The following is a 16,026-nucleotide window of genomic DNA, read 5'->3' as shown; positions in this document are numbered from 1 at the left end:
AATTGTATTATTGTGTTATGGTGATTTTTTGTCTTTTTGTATATCGTTTTTGCTTATGTGCTCTGTCAAAATGCCTTTTTGTGTTTCTTTTGTTACATATTTGTTTGTTTTTATAGTGATTGAGATTATGGCACAATGCTGACTTTTGTACCCTATTTTGACCTTTATGTATATTATGTCTGTTTGTTTTGTTGATGCATCAATGTCAATACAAAGGAATTTTATGCAACTGCCATAAAAGTGAGAGGTTTAGCTGGCTATTAAACCAGATTCTATCCACCATAGTCTACATGGTAGAATGTCTGTGCCGACCAGGGGTGTGACAGTTGATGTCCATTCGTTTGATGTGTTTGAACTTTTGATGTTGCCATTTTAATAGGGACTTTCCATTTTGAATTTTCCTCGGACTTCCGTTATTTTTGTTATTTTACTTTTTACAATTCACTTAGTTCATAAAGGTATCTACAATTATTTTTCTACTTAATGTAATACCTTAAAAGACGTGTTGTGACCTTATTTTCCCTTTTGAAATTCTGAAAGCATTTAAAAATATCTAGTTTTCAATTTTTTTATTTTCGAATTCTATCATTTAGTCTACCTAATCACATAATGATGCCTTTTCTCTGTGTAGCCTTCTAGTACACAATATGTATTATTTCTTCACAACCTGAAGTTTGAGTAAAAGCTCGAGTATTTATATGTATCTCAATATTTTGGACATATCACATTTTGCATAGTATGAAAAAAATCTATTTCTTTTCATTTATACTCCTATGCTACCAAAGACAAACCAATAATGCCAAGGCAAACAAGTCTTCAAAACACAACATAGAAGACTAAATACTGAGCAAAACGAAGTCCACCAAAACTTTTTTTTTTTTTTTTTTTATCTCAGCTGCTTCAGAAGGGTTGGCCGATCCTGTTCAACATGTGGAACCCGACATGCTACTGATGTAAGTACAAATTTGGTGATGCCACATTAGAGGATTTCGACAATCAAAACATGGGTCGAATCATCAAATAAAAAGAACCAAAAATACATACTTGGCTTTCAAACTTTTGGGTGTGAGCCTTCCTGATGAAGGCAATTTCTAAAAAAGTTGTCAGACGCACAAGACTTATAAAATGTAAACTGTTTTTGCAACTGATACTTTGAAAATGTATATCCCCTTTTTAAAACGTCCAAGTTTTGGTAATATGTATCCGAACAAGAACCAGGATGAATCTCTTTTGTGCCTGCCTTTGAATGTTTTATAATTATCTGGTTAATATCTTCTATTTTTTTTCAAAGCAAATTATACACGTATTAACACAAATTGTTACTCTTAATGACATCTCAACTTGTAAAAGAAAATGTATTCATTAAAATTGAGATTTTTACAGACAAATGAATGAAAATCATAGCACGTATGCAATCGATTTCCAATCGATATGGAAATAACTTCATATTTGAATAAGAAACCATTTAACCTGATTTGTTTACATAATGCCAAAAAATCGCATTGATTGTTCACCTTAGAAACAGCCATATGCATTCGAACATATGTATGTACTTGACAATATTCTGAGTCAATATTCAATTCTTCTGTAGTTGTATAAATTGTTTTCAATCCCAAACTTGACAAAACCTACTACAACTAAGTCCTATACAAACTATGGTTCCAATCTGGTTCTGTTTGAATAGTAAACACGTTCCATATTTAATCCAGCCAAAAAATATATGTGATTTTGGTTTTGATCTGAAAATCTTCGTGTATTGTAGTTCGCAAAAACGTTCGCATGTGGGGGAGGGATTTGGATTCGGTAATTTGATATACACATGCAAAAAAAACCTCACAAGTTGTTGAAAATAACGCCTCCTTCTACGAAAAAGTTAACCATTAACCATTCTATAAGTAATTTTCCTGGCTACGTGTGCGATGAATAAATTCGTTAAAGACAATTTATGTCTCCTATCGTATGACAGAAAGTTGACCCTATATATCGTTCGTATTAATTAAACTCATCATAGGTAACAGTACTTAATAAGTGATAGTAATATATCATATGCAATTTCGAGGCAGAGTTCTGTTTTCTTCTTCCGTTACTTGCGAATAAGAGATCAACTACCTATCAATAATCTCCAGAAGCTTAACTAACTGTACTTATGTGAAATACAAATGTTTTTATCATGTTATCTACCAAAAACTTTATTTTTACTATCATTTGACGCGAGTTTAACTGAATGAACAAGACAAATGACAAAAACACGAAAGTCCCTTATCAAATGTCACATTCAAAAGCTCAAACACATCAAACGAACGGAAAACAGCTGTCATATTACTAACTTGGTATAGACATTGCCTTTTATAAAAGAAATAGTGAATTAAATCTGGTTCATAGCTAACCAAACATTTCACTTGTATGACAATCGCATATAAATCCATTATATTGATTATTATTATATGAAATAAGAAAAAAATATTAAATTTAATCTAAGGATGGTGATAATGAATTGCTATTTAACGTCTATTGGTAGTAAATATGACATGCATATCCGGACGACAACATGAAATCTTACTGTCTGAATATTAATTCAGCTAAATACTAGACCGTCAAGCTGTACCGAATTTTTTACGTTGTAGATGACAAGGTTGCAATCAACATGAATTAAGACACGTTGCCTTACCGAGACATATTTTCTGCCTACTACCCAACCAGCTTTTGCTCTTTTAATCTATTATGCCGCATGTAAAGCTTTTCAGGAATGTTCCAAAAATATACATATAATGCAAGAATTCATAGGTAAGTTAAAAAAATACTCAAATTGCAGCGCTAATCGATGTGTCTGACAGAACTTTTGTAAGAACATTGTAGCTTGTGAACCACTGAATATATTTGTACAGAATTGATGAAAAGAGTGGCGAAAGATACCAGTGGAACAGTCAAACTCATAGATAGAAAATAAACTGGCAAAGCCATGGCTAAAAAATAAAACAGACAAACAATAGTACACGATACACAACATAGAACGCTACAGACTAAGCAACACGAACCACACAAAAAACTGAGGGTGATCGCAGATGCTCCGGAAGGGTACGCAGATCCTGCTCCACATGTGGATGGCACCCGTCGTGTTGCTCAGGTTATTTCAAACTCGGTAAATAGTCTAGTTCGGTAGGTCACATTCGTGGTGACAAAGGAAGTGGATTGTAGTAACGACATAAGGAACATATCCGTTTTCATCTGTGAAACGGTTATTTCATAACGGTCAACCAACTCGTGATGGCGTCCGTAAAATCTACGATGAGATGAAATTTTACGAAGGGAGGATTTACAATTCACCATTCGGAACTCTTGGTTTAATAGCTTCCTTGTGAGCATCAACCTTCTATCATGGAAATCGTGATAAGAAATACATTAATTATTCTGCACCACAGTAGAAAGGTGAATGACGAATTCAGTTATATATGTTCTTACACCTTATTGAAACCAAACGTTCCGTGTATCATTATACTTCCACTCCTATGGCATTCAATATGGTTTACAGATGGATATTTCATGTTGATATATAACGATGATAGCTCACTTGTCATTGTAGTCTATCGAGGAATTAACGACAGAGAAGCCTCTTGTATGCGTTTTTAATATATTTATGAATGACATCATATTGCCGAAAGCCGTTGAATTGATAAAATTTTATCAATAAAACGTTTATTCAATTTCACAACGCCTTGTACAAATATTATATCATTCATACTTAAAAGATAATTTTCATTCATGCTTGATAAATATCTAAGGTGCAATTAATAATCATGAAAAAAAAATCATGAAAATCGGAAGTAGTTTTTGAACCACGCGATCTCATTATGCAGCTTATTCTGATCAATTTCACTGATTGAGATCATCAAATAAAATCGACTGCTGACTAATGAAAAGCAGTATATGCTTACATTCAAATAGAGTATGACAATGATGAAAAAGAGAAAGTACGGATTCAGTTGTCAAGTCATAAACGGGATGGAAGTCTGGGTCGATTACTTAGACTCCTTCTTTCCATACAGACGAAAAAACACACAAACCGCAAACCTAAGGTACATATCCACTACCTGTGTCTACTACCAGAAAGTGAACCATTATCTCAAAATATCTAATCTCGAGACAAATACATGCACAGGAACGTATCAACTAAACTTATCATTGATACCAGAATTGAACATTAATATTTGAGCCCGATGCGCGTTTCGTCTACAAAAGACTAGCCAGGGACGCTTTAATCAGCACAAGCTAAAAAGGCCCAATAAAGTTCGAAGTTGGTGAGCATTAAGGATCAAAAATTATTAATGGTTTTGCCAAATACATCTGAAGTAATCTATTCCTGAGGTAGAAAATTATCTTAAAGACCCTAGCAATAATTCTTACCTTAACATTACAATTACAACAGATGAACAGTTTATATACAGTTTTACAGCTGTACAATTTATATACAGTTTTACAGCTGTACAGTTTATATACAGCTTTACAGATTTGATTTGCATCTTTAGAACTGTACATTAAATTTTTGTACCTCTCTTCATCTTTTTAAAAATATTCACATATTTGTGTTTTAGAGGAAGAAAGACAAATTAACCAGATTTGTATGCCCTATCTACGATAGCATTATGTTTTCTGGTCTGTGCGTTCGTTCGTTCGTTCGTCTATTCGTTCGTCCGTCCGTCCGTTCGTCCCACTACAGGTTTAAGTTTTTGATCAAAGTAGTTTTTGATGAAGTTGCAGTCTAATCAACTTGAAACTTAGTACACATAATCCCTATGATATGATCTTTTAAATTTAATGCCAAAATTAGAATTTTTCCCAAATTTCACGGTCCACTGAACATAGAAATTATAGTGCAAGTGGTACGGGGCGCCGAATGGGACTCTTGTGGTTTTGTACAAAATTCAATTCTGTCATAACAAAATCATTTTTGTCTTACAAAACTATGTACTACAGACTTGTTTTGTGAGAACTTCAATTTTGTGATGACAAAATTCATTTGTGTAGACAAAATTCATTTTTGTAGACAAAATTCATTTTTGTAGACAAAATTCATTTTTGTAGACAAAATTCATATTTGTCATGACAAAAGTCAATTTTGTCTAAAAGAAAATTTATATTTGCATACAAAATTGACTTTTGTTACCTGATATGGAAATTAAATCACAAAAGTCAATTTTGTGAGGTAAGATTCAATTTTGTGAGACAAAATTCAATTTTGTGAGACAAAATTCAATTTTGTCAATTTTGTGAGTCAAAATTCAATTTTGTGAGTCAAAATTCAATTTTGTGAGACAAAATTCAGTTTTGTTGAGACAAAAGTCAATTTTGTTAATTTTGTTGAGACAAAAGTCAATTTTGTCAATTTTGTTGAGACAAAAGTCAATTTTGTCAATTTTGTTGAGACAAAAATCAATTTTGTCAATTTTGTTGAGACAAAAGTCAATTTTGTCAATTTTGTTGAGACAAAAGTCAATTTTGTCAATTTTGTCAATTTTGTTGAGACAAAAGTAAATTTTGTGACGACAAAATTCATTTTTGTGACGACAAAATTCATTTTTGTGACGACAAAATTGACTTTTTAGAGACAAAATTGACTTTCATGAGACAAAAATCAATTTTGTTGAGACAAAAATCAATTTTGTTGAGACAAAATTCAATTTTGTCAATTTTGTTGAGACAAAATTCAATTTTGTCAATTTTGTTGAGACAAAAGTCAATTTTGTCTCATATAGGTCAATTTTGTTGATTACATTGGTCAATTTTGTCTCACAAAAGTCAATTTTGTCAATTTTGTTGAGACAAAAGTCAATTTTGTCAATTTTGTTGAGAGAAAATTCAATTTTGTCAATTTTGTTGAGACAAAAGTCAATTTTGTCTCATATAGGTCAATTTTGTCTCACAAAAGTCAATTTTGTCAATTTTGTTGATTACATTGGTCAATTTTGTCTCACAAAAGTCAATTTTGTCAATTTTGTTGAGACAGAAGTCAATTTTGTCAATTTTGTTGAGACAAAAGTCAATTTTGTCAATTTTGTCTCACAAAAGTCAATTTTGTGTAACAAAAGTCGATTTTGTATGCAAATTAGTTCACAGAAACCAAACTAATCTAATTTGAATACAAAATTGACTTTTGTCGCCCAATTTTCAAATTAGGTAACAAAAGTCAAGTCTGTGTAACAAAAACGAATTTTGTCATGACAAAAGTGACTTTTTTCCGCTGATAGATAATTTTGTATGACAAAATTTTAAATTTGTAGTATGATACAAATTTTGTTAAACTGAACTCATTTTTGTTGAACAAAAGTCACTTTTGTCCGTACAAAATTGAATTTTGAGTACAAAACCACAAGAGTCCCATTCGGCGCCCCGTAAGTGGGGCATCCGTGAAATTGGGACACATTCTTGTTGTTTTTATAAATTTGGAAAGCTTTTAATGTTAGACGAAAATAAATTTATATATGTTATTCTATGAATATTCATCAACTTGTATTACGGGGCGCCGAATGTTGTACAAAATTCAATTCTGTCATAACAAAATCATTTTTGTCTAACAAAACTATGTGATACAGACTTGTTTTATGAGAACTTCAATTTTGTGATGACAAAATTCATTTTGTGTAGACAAAATTCATTTTTGTAATGACAAAAGTCAATTTTGTCAAAAACGTATGCAAATATATACTTATTTGCATACAAAATTGTTACCTGATATGGAAATTAAAACACAAAAGTCATTTGTGTGAGACAAGATTCAATTTTTTGAGACAAAATTGACTTCTGTGAGACAAAATTGACTTTTGTGAGACAAAATTGACATTTGTGAGACAAAATTGAGTTTTGTGAGACAAAATTGAACAAAATTCAATTTTGTTTCACAAAAGTCAATTTTGTTTCGACAAAACTCAATTTTGTGATGACAAAATTCAATTTTGTGATGATAAAATTCATTTTTGTCGTACCAAAATTTACTTTTGTGAGACAAAATTCAATTTTGTCAATTTTCTCTCCCAAAAGTCAATTTTGTCAATTTTGTCTCACAAAACTCAATTTTGTGTAACAAAATTCGATTTTGTATGCAAATTAGTTCACTGAATCCAAACAATACAAATTTGCATACAAAATTGACTTTTGTCGCCCAATTTTCAAATTAGATAACACATATTTTGTCATGACAAAAGTGACTTTTGTCCACTGAAAGATAATTTTGTATAACAAACTTTTAAATTTGTAGTTTGCTACAAATTTTGTTAAACTAAACTCATTTTTGTTGAACAAAAGTCACTTTTGTCCGTACAAAATTGAATTTCGAGGACAAAACCACAAGAGTCCCATTCGGCGCCCCGTATGTATCGCCATGACGTTCTCTAACCCGAACACCACGACAAGTGTATCTTGTGAAGCCGGCGAAACTGTTTACCTTTATGGAGCAAATGCATTCGTGCCTGGTTTTGATTGGTGGAATATCTCCTTTTTTTCTGTGTCGTATTTTGCGGATTGACTAACACACAAACAGGATGTGGAAATACAAATATATTCAGCAGCACACCAGACCATATCAACCTTTAACTGTGTCCTCCGATAAGAATAGATACATAAACAAAACAAATGGTCTCAGATAGTCTATTATGCCACAATATGTGGTTCAATTTAACTTAATCTCATCCTATTTACAAAACTAGACGATATTTCTTAAATTAAAACAAATAAAAAAAAACTGAAAAGTCTAGTGTACTCATCTGATGATATAAAAAATGTTTTTTATTAATTTTATTTTGTCCATTACATTCTAATATCATTAGTATTTGATAAATTTTTGCAATTATTTTGGCTTTTCTGATAGAAAGACTTGCTCAAATTAACTAAACTCATGTGCCAGGCACTTCAGTGTAGAAATAACTGTTTTTATTTTAACCACTTGCATAAAATTGAGGTCATAATTTTGTATTGCATTTGTTACATATCTATGTTATTTGGAATGATATTGATATTTTACAATGCATTTGTATTTTCTTCTTATGTCTGTTTTGTCAGGATCTTTTGCAAATGATTTTTAAATAATTGATTATATGTCATAACATTTTTGTTTAATAGAGAATAGGCTGTAAAAAGCTTTGAAAGAGTTCGATCTATGGTATCAATCTTTGTGTGAAAGCCGTTTGTACTTTTCTTATGACAATTAAGCGGTCGTTCTTTTCAAAAACTAGGCTTCTTAACAATAAAATTACGACCAAGAGTTTTCCAATTCCAATTCATTACCCCCATGCTAAAAAAATAAGCTCAACAACCTATCAATATCAAAAAAACATCAATGAATTTGTAATTGTATTTGAAAAAAAAAAGAAGAGATATATGATTTTTTTTTTCGATTTTCAGTTCAGTATAGTTTCAAGAGCCGATGTTGTAGGCATATTGTTATAAACATCTGAGACTTAACCCATTTAGTATATCTATCCTTAAATATGGATAGTGTATCACAGTAGCACAAATCTAAAAGACTACGAGAAAGGGAAAATGTACCATTGAGCCATTAAGGCAATAACTCACTAATCTAAATCTCCTAAAATAGTCTCATTCCGACTTTTAAATAGTTTAGCTCGTTTTAACAATTTGTTAAAATTGAATATTCCAAAATGAAGAAAGGCTATTCGCACATTTGTTTTCCCATGCTAAATAAGTTAAAGTTTCACTGGTGTTGTCAGATAATTGTGAAAAAGTAAAATGATAAAAATACCGAACTCCATGGAATTTCAAATCGAAGTGTCTCTTATCAAATGACAAAATCAAAAGCCCAAACACATCAAACGAATGGAGAAAAAAAAACTGTCATATTCCAGTGCTGTCAGTTTGAAACACGCGGTTTTAATATTTCATCTGCTTTACCATTTCTGCACTGAAACTATTCCAACATTTATCTATAATTCGGCACTGCATAGTATATTGGTATTTGGAACTTCTTAACGTTTGCTGTATAAAAGCTAATCGGAAACATAGTGGCCGATGTAAATGTGTAGGAAATCATAATTTCTGTACTGGCAGCAGATTAAGAACTTTGAGCTTGCTTTTAGTAACCTAAATTGATATTGTATGATTTATTATTGTTTTAATTGTGCCCTTTTTTAAATTGTTTGTAGTACACACAATATTAAAGTAGTGCATTTAGAAGCGGCGCATTCGAAAACACAATAAGAAACATGTGGATAAAAATTTTATTGTACAAATTAATTATTTACATAAAATTGCAAAAAATAATAATGGCAAGTGGATCATAGTTACAATCAACAATTTGTCAACGTTAGTTTAATGAATGTTATTTCTCCGACCATATTTAGCGAAACAAAAATTATCTTCATTATCAGTATTTTAAAAATAAATATGTCCTCTCATCATATTCGTAGTGGTTTTATATTTTGTAGCTCACGTGTATTAAAATCAAATTTTAAAGATAAGTTACTTGTCTAATGGCTTAATTCTTTTTTCCACCCACTCTGGGGTTGCCCAAGGGCTGCTCCATGCATACTTTGGAACATTTAAAACATAAATCAACCATGACTGTGCGATTAATAGTGAGGATATGATCTGTACTGTTGTGAGCTGTTGGGACAGCAAAATACCCATAACCATATGAACAAACACGTCAAATAATGTGCCTATGATCGACCAGATATGCCATTCTTCGTACTTTGTACTCCTAGTCCAATCTAAAGAACTCCAGCTTACAATCTATAATTTCAAAGGCACTTATCAATAGAAATTGCACACTTTTCTGAAGTATTATGAATTCGTATTGAAATCATATTGTTTCTGTGTTATGGTTGCCGATGTTGTGTTGTTTGTTTTCTTTATATTGAATGCCTTGATATGTTCTTTAAACTGAAGATAAACAGTAAGTTGAATTGTTTACCTAAAACCCGTCTCATTTTCTTAATGTCTATATCAAGCTAGAATCCTGTAATTTAATGATTGTCGATAATTGCTATCTGCTGTTATATTTTTTTTACGTCTATTTTTATAGAAAAATATAGTAAAGAACAATGTCGTTTATTTTCTCTTTTGAATTGTTTAATGTTTTCTCATTCCTTGGCCAATTATCTATGGTATGGGATTCCTCATGGTTGACGACAGACAATGGTCAGGTCTGTAATTGTTCACATCTTTGTCACTTGGTATTAAACGACGTTACGTCTAGTTTTCTCATTTATATTCATACCTTAAGAAGAAACATCCAAGTGTGGTAAATTTGTAACTTTTTGTTAATCCTTATCTTTGCACAACTGAGCTCTTTGTCGATTGTGTTTTAAGATCTTAACATGGTTTATGTGTTTTGCTTTGTCGTATATTTGTCTCCAACTTTTTCTCTTTGATTCGTTAAGAGGCAATTTATAATCAATTATATTGTGTAATTTTCGAAATATTAATAATATATTGTGTATATACGTTTACATGTAATACTCGCTGATACTTAAAATTAATTAAATTATATACTTTTGTATACCTTTTTAGCAGTATCAGTCTTTTCCCACATAAGATAATAATACAAATGTTGTATCAACTGGATACTTGTTAACCACTGCAACGTTCCCAAAACAACAAAAGAAGACAGGAAAACAGTTAATGTATCAACCAAGAAATAGAACCGCATTCGTACGAAATCTTTTCTTGGTAACTGGCGAACTCGGAACATAATCAAGCAATGTCCCACGAAATGGAAAGACTCCAGTCCAAATAAAATGAAAGCTAATATTCCAATTAAAGAAAACATCTCTTCTATTTACCTTGAAAATAAAAACAAACATTCATGTTTAGCTTTATATATTGTTTGAATTGTGTATGCAGTTATGTGATAATATAGTGTTATTAACTGGCTGTTTCTGTATTGGCACTGGTATAGATTCAAGGTTTGCTGTATTGAACTCGAGACCCGTAGTGTCGAGGGCCAATACAGCTGACCGAGAATCTATACCAGTGCCAATACAGAAACACCAGAACACTTTTATTAAATAATCCAACTTTTTCAATACCATGAATACAGACTTGTTCTGAATGCTGTATTATATACATCAAATGTAAATATAGGGCCAATATTTCCAATACGGACTGGCAATCCTGAATTGCATGCACAATATATGTTTACATGTAATTCTTTATTTACAACAAAAAGTTACAAGCATACACGTATGCCAAAAATAAAAGACCACGACAAAACAGACAGAAGTTTAAGACCCATTGGAGGCCTTCTGCTGTTTTCTGCTCTTTGGTCGGGCCGTTGACTCTACATTCCCCATGCCCATTCTCAATTTTTAAAGTAGAAAATATCAAAGATATGTGGTGCAAATTCCATCAGATGTATAAGAGAGTCACTTCTAAGCTCAAGTGCTCTAAATATCAATTTTCCTTGGTGAAAAAGTCTTAAACATAAGTACAAATGTGGGGCTTAATAATTGCAAAGGTTTATAGATTATCACTTCCGCAAGTTGTATGGTTTAATTAAACATTCGCGTAGAATCGGAAATAGAGTATCGATAAACCTCTTGAGTATAAAGTTACATTCATACATGAATGAAATAAAAAAATAAATAAACATGTACCAATCACGTGATTAAAATTAAAAACGTATTAATATCTGTTATAAATTCTTGTGTGTGTGTGTGTGTGTGTGTGTTTTGTCTAGTAACAAATATACAACTTTATCTATGAGTTAGGGATTTTTCACAAAAAAGTCTAGGTAAAAAAAAAGTGGTAGGCATAATTAATAAACAAGAAAGTGGCCTCCATAATACTAACTTTCCCCATAAGAAATCGCAGATGCTTATTTTATTTTACGCAAAACACTTATTGAGAATATACCAAACTACATCTGTCTCCCGAGGGTAACCCAATTTACACACAGCTACTTTAGTACAAATAATCTTGATGTACAGTTCTATAAATGCATATTAAATGTACATATGTTAATCTGTTTATAAACTGTACACATGTAAAGCTGTTAACATTAACTGTACAATTGTAAAGCTGTATATTAACTGTACATATGTAAAGCTGTATATTAACTGTACATCTGTAAAACTGTATGATAACTGTGGATATATAGCGTATCACAATTATAAGATGCAGTGGTAGAATCTATATGTTTAGCTTATACACAGATTTAAAAATGTGCAGTTGATGTAGATTTTTACAGAGTTGCAGTTTATATACAGCTCGAGATATACAGTTTTAAAAATGTACAGAATAATCAATTTTAATGTGCGTTCTGTTATGCGTTTACTTTTCTGCATTGGCTAGAGGTATAGGGGGAGGGTTGAGATCCGTCATAAACATGTTTAACCCCGCTGCATTTTGCGCCTGTCCCAAGTCAGGAGACTCTGGCTTTTGTTAGTCTTGTATTATTTTAACTTTTAGTTTCTTGTGTACAATTTGGAGTTTAGTATGCGTTCATTATCACTGAACGAGTATAATTATATTTGTTTAGGGGTCAGCTGAAGGACGCCTCCGGTGCGGGAATTTCTCGTTGCATTGAAGACCTGTTGGTGACCTTCTGCTGTTGTCTGCTCTTTGGTCGGGTTGTTGTCCAGCTCCATTCTCAATTTTAGTTTATATACAGTTTTACATATGTACAGTTTATATACAGCTTTACAGATGTACAGTTTATATACAGCTTTACAGATGTACATTTGATATACATCTTTAAAACTGTACATCAAGATTACTTGTACTAATGTAGCTGTGTACACATTTTTACCCCACAACCCCGTTACAAGGGGCGTCCGTTTGGCTTTACGAGGTGTTTAGAATAGTCGTTAAATACCTGGCACCAACTCTTTCTGAGGTCAAGAAGTGGTCCAGTGTTGCAATATTGTAAAATTCCTATCTTTTTATTTGACTTTTTTTTTTTTTTAAATAAGTATCAAATATTCTCGACAGGGCGTTCAACCTCCAACAATCAATCAAGCCGTTGATTGGAGTTTAACAAAGAGAGATAACACCGAGATTATACCAATCTAAAGTCAGTAAAGGGTCAATAACATCTTAAAAGTCAAAAGTATAACAACAATAAATTTAGGTAGACAAAATCGGTTACAAATTGAATTTCTAGTATTAAAAACTTGCCAAGATCTCTCACTTTAAGTCATGCAGATGTTATCATGCAGATTAGTATGCTTTCATTTTTATATGTACTCTCTACTTTGATAGATATATGACTTAATTGTTAGCGACTTATATATACTGACTTCTGGACATCTTTGTAAATGTAATGAGTTAAAATCATAATCTATAAGAATTGCTGCCATGAGGTTACATGATAACGAGAAACATATCGTGTAATAAGTCATTCAAGTATATAAGAATTATGAATGATTGTTTACCTTACCGTATGACAAGCGAGTAGTGTATATGAAAAAAGTAGATAAATTTAGAACAGGAAATACATATTGTGTATGCGTACTCAGCTGATCGATCCAGAAATTCACTGGCAAATCATCAGTGATGCAAATTACTTGATTGATGCAGTAATCGATTGATATTTTTTACAACAACTACTACTATCCTTTATTGTACTACTACACTCAATCATAATACTAATATAGAAACAAAAAATCAAACAAACAAACAAACAAAAAACAACTTGAAATTAGACAAACCTGATATTCTAGGCTTCACACTTCAATACCAGTAACCTATTAAAATCTATTAAGTTAAATAGTTTAGTTGAAGCGACTGGAAGGGATGTTTAATGTGTGACAACATTATGACTGGTGAACTGTATCGACCAGGGACCTTCACATAAAAGATCTATAAAAAGAACGAAAAAAGTTAATTTAGTAGAACATAAATTATAACTAAGTATCATCTAATAGTTGTAGGTTAGCAATCTGGAAGCGACTAAATGTCATACATAACAACACGGAGACAATCTTAAAAGATGCGCAACTACAAAAATATGTTAGCCTAGGGTCCCTGACACCAAGGAGAAAATAACCGATTAGTAATTAATGTAATGCGAAGACTGATATCCCCATTCCATTTCCTCGTAATACTTTAGGTATGGCACCTAAAAGAGTGAAAAGTGTGTTTGGTTTTTTTTTAAATCGCGAATCATGTCATTTGCTCAAGTTGATTAGTTGTTCCAATAACCCTTTAAGGAAGTGAAGTTTGGGGATAAGCCAAGTGTTCAAAGATTCAGATCCATTTGAACATTTACACATTAAATTTATTAAAGAAATTTTAGGAGTACAGTGCAAAACAAGAAATGTGGCCTGTTTAGCTGAGACAAACAGAACCCCTTTGTACTTTAAAATCCAGCCTTCAGCTATAAAATTTCTAAATCACATTGTGAACTCGTCTAACACTTTAGTCCATTAAATATATAATATTGTAGAGAAAACAAGTAAATGGGTTAACATTGTAAAAGACTGGTTTAATAAATTAGGTTTTGGTCATCTCACTTTTGATACTATTAATTTAGAATATCACATAAATACTATCCATGCAACAAAGAATCTTTGACCAGTCTTATCAAATTATAAATTGTTATATCAATAAATGTGAAAAATTAAATTTCTTTTGTCATACTAAAAGAATTAGAAAAAGGCCCCCATATATTGATTTAAGTAAACTCAAAACTGACCGATCAGTTTTCTGTAAATTTAAACTAAGTGCCTATTCCCTAGCAATTGAAAGAGGGCGTTATACCAACATTGAAAGAAGTAAACGCATTTGCGTATCCTGTAACAGAAAAGAAATTGAGGATGAATACCATTTCTTCTCAATTTGTCCATGCTATACATCATTGCGGGATACCTATATACAAAATATCAATAAAAAACTTAATTTCAATTTTATTAAATTGCAGTCCGCTATAACACTGAAGCATTTGACTGCACTTTTAAATAGCAGTCTACCAGGCATTATAAAAATCACCATAAAATATATCAATGATTTTTTTTTTTATTGAGAACATCGGACTTCTCTTGAACAGAATTTTAATGTGCGTATTGTTATGCGTTTACTTTTCTACATTGGCTAGAGGTATAGGGGGAGGGTTGAGATCTCACAAACATGTTTAACCCCGCCGAATATATGCGCCTGTCCCAAGTCAGGAGCCTCTGGCCTTTGTTAGTCTTGTATTATTTTAATTTTAGTTTCTTGTGTACAATTTGGAAATTATTATGGCGTTCATTATCACTGAACTAGTATATATTTGTTTAGGGGCCAGCTGAAGGACGCCTCCGGGTGCGGCAATTTCTCGCTTCATTGAAGACCTGTTGGTGACCTTCTGCTGTTGTTTTTATCTTTGGTCGGGTTGTTGTCTCTTTGACAAATTCCCCATTTCCATTCTCAATTTTATCTGTATAACTTGTATTTCTTTTAATATGCAATCTAAGTTTTGTTTGTGTTCTTTTTTTAATTGTCCATGAACATTGATGTAAATGTGTTTGTGCTAATAAATATTGTCTATTGTCTGTTAATGCCAACATTGTTTCCCCCTAAAAATCATTGTTAAATTTGCATTTTTTTCATTTTTTTTAAATTTATTATACCTTTGATTCAAATTAAAAATAACTGCTTGGCATACGTAAACTTTAATCCTGTCCAGTACTGCACTGAACATTTCACATAACCGTGATGTCATTGAGTACATGGTGATTACCAATGTTACCCTTTTTTCCCACTTAGAAGCTTTTATGGTAAACGTGTCCTCTCAAGTTTCCAAAAAATATTTCACTATAAATACCCCAAATAATAAAAAAGAATAAGAATCGTGCTTTGAAGCACACAAGATGTATATGTTTATGGCTCAGTTTTTTTCACTCTTATAAAATGTACTAAGATTAATTTCCTACAACTGCCAAATTCAATGGAATGTTATAGAAATCGGACATAACATGTACAGTATTTCCATACAGAAAAGCAAAAGGACCTAAAGACCTCAAGTTAAGTTCGTACGTGTAAAGATAACGACCTCATAAATATGACTAAAAATAGTGTTTTTTTTTATCATTTAAAAAA

General features: G+C 31.7%; 1 protein-coding gene across 2 annotated transcripts; it reads right to left on the bottom strand.

Moving 5' to 3' along the window:
- Positions 1-9,210: 9,210 nt before the first annotated feature.
- On the bottom strand, positions 9,211-13,469 carry LOC134707245 (uncharacterized). 2 transcript variants are annotated; one of them, XM_063566850.1, is made up of 3 exons: positions 13,388-13,469; positions 10,511-10,790; positions 9,211-9,738 (listed from the first exon to the last, which is right to left on the bottom strand). In XM_063566850.1, exons 2-3 carry the CDS (start codon positions 10,775-10,777, stop codon positions 9,466-9,468), a joined length of 540 nt encoding a protein of 179 aa, XP_063422920.1. In that variant the 5' UTR covers positions 10,778-10,790; positions 13,388-13,469; the 3' UTR covers positions 9,211-9,465. The 2 variants fall into 2 exon arrangements, with proteins under 2 accessions (XP_063422920.1, XP_063422921.1); XM_063566851.1 differs by having other exon boundaries at positions 13,383-13,433.
- Between the last annotated feature and the right edge of the window lie 2,557 nt (positions 13,470-16,026).

The sequence above is a fragment of the Mytilus trossulus genome, chromosome 2, assembly GCF_036588685.1.
Source record: "Mytilus trossulus isolate FHL-02 chromosome 2, PNRI_Mtr1.1.1.hap1, whole genome shotgun sequence".
NCBI lineage: Eukaryota > Metazoa > Mollusca > Bivalvia > Mytilida > Mytilidae > Mytilus > Mytilus trossulus.
Note: the sequence above shows the minus strand (reverse complement) of the source record. Positions and strands in the feature narration are given on the sequence as shown.

Bases quoted from the DNA above. Each gene is read 5' to 3' on its own strand.
- LOC134707245 (XM_063566850.1), bottom strand. From the start codon at position 10,777: ATGTTTTCTTTAATTGGAATATTAGCTTTCATTTTATTTGGACTGGAG. The intron at 9,739-10,510 runs GTATACAAAAGT...TTGAAATTATAG, and splicing joins AGACTGATACTGCTAAAAAG to ATTGTAAGCTGGAGTTCTTT.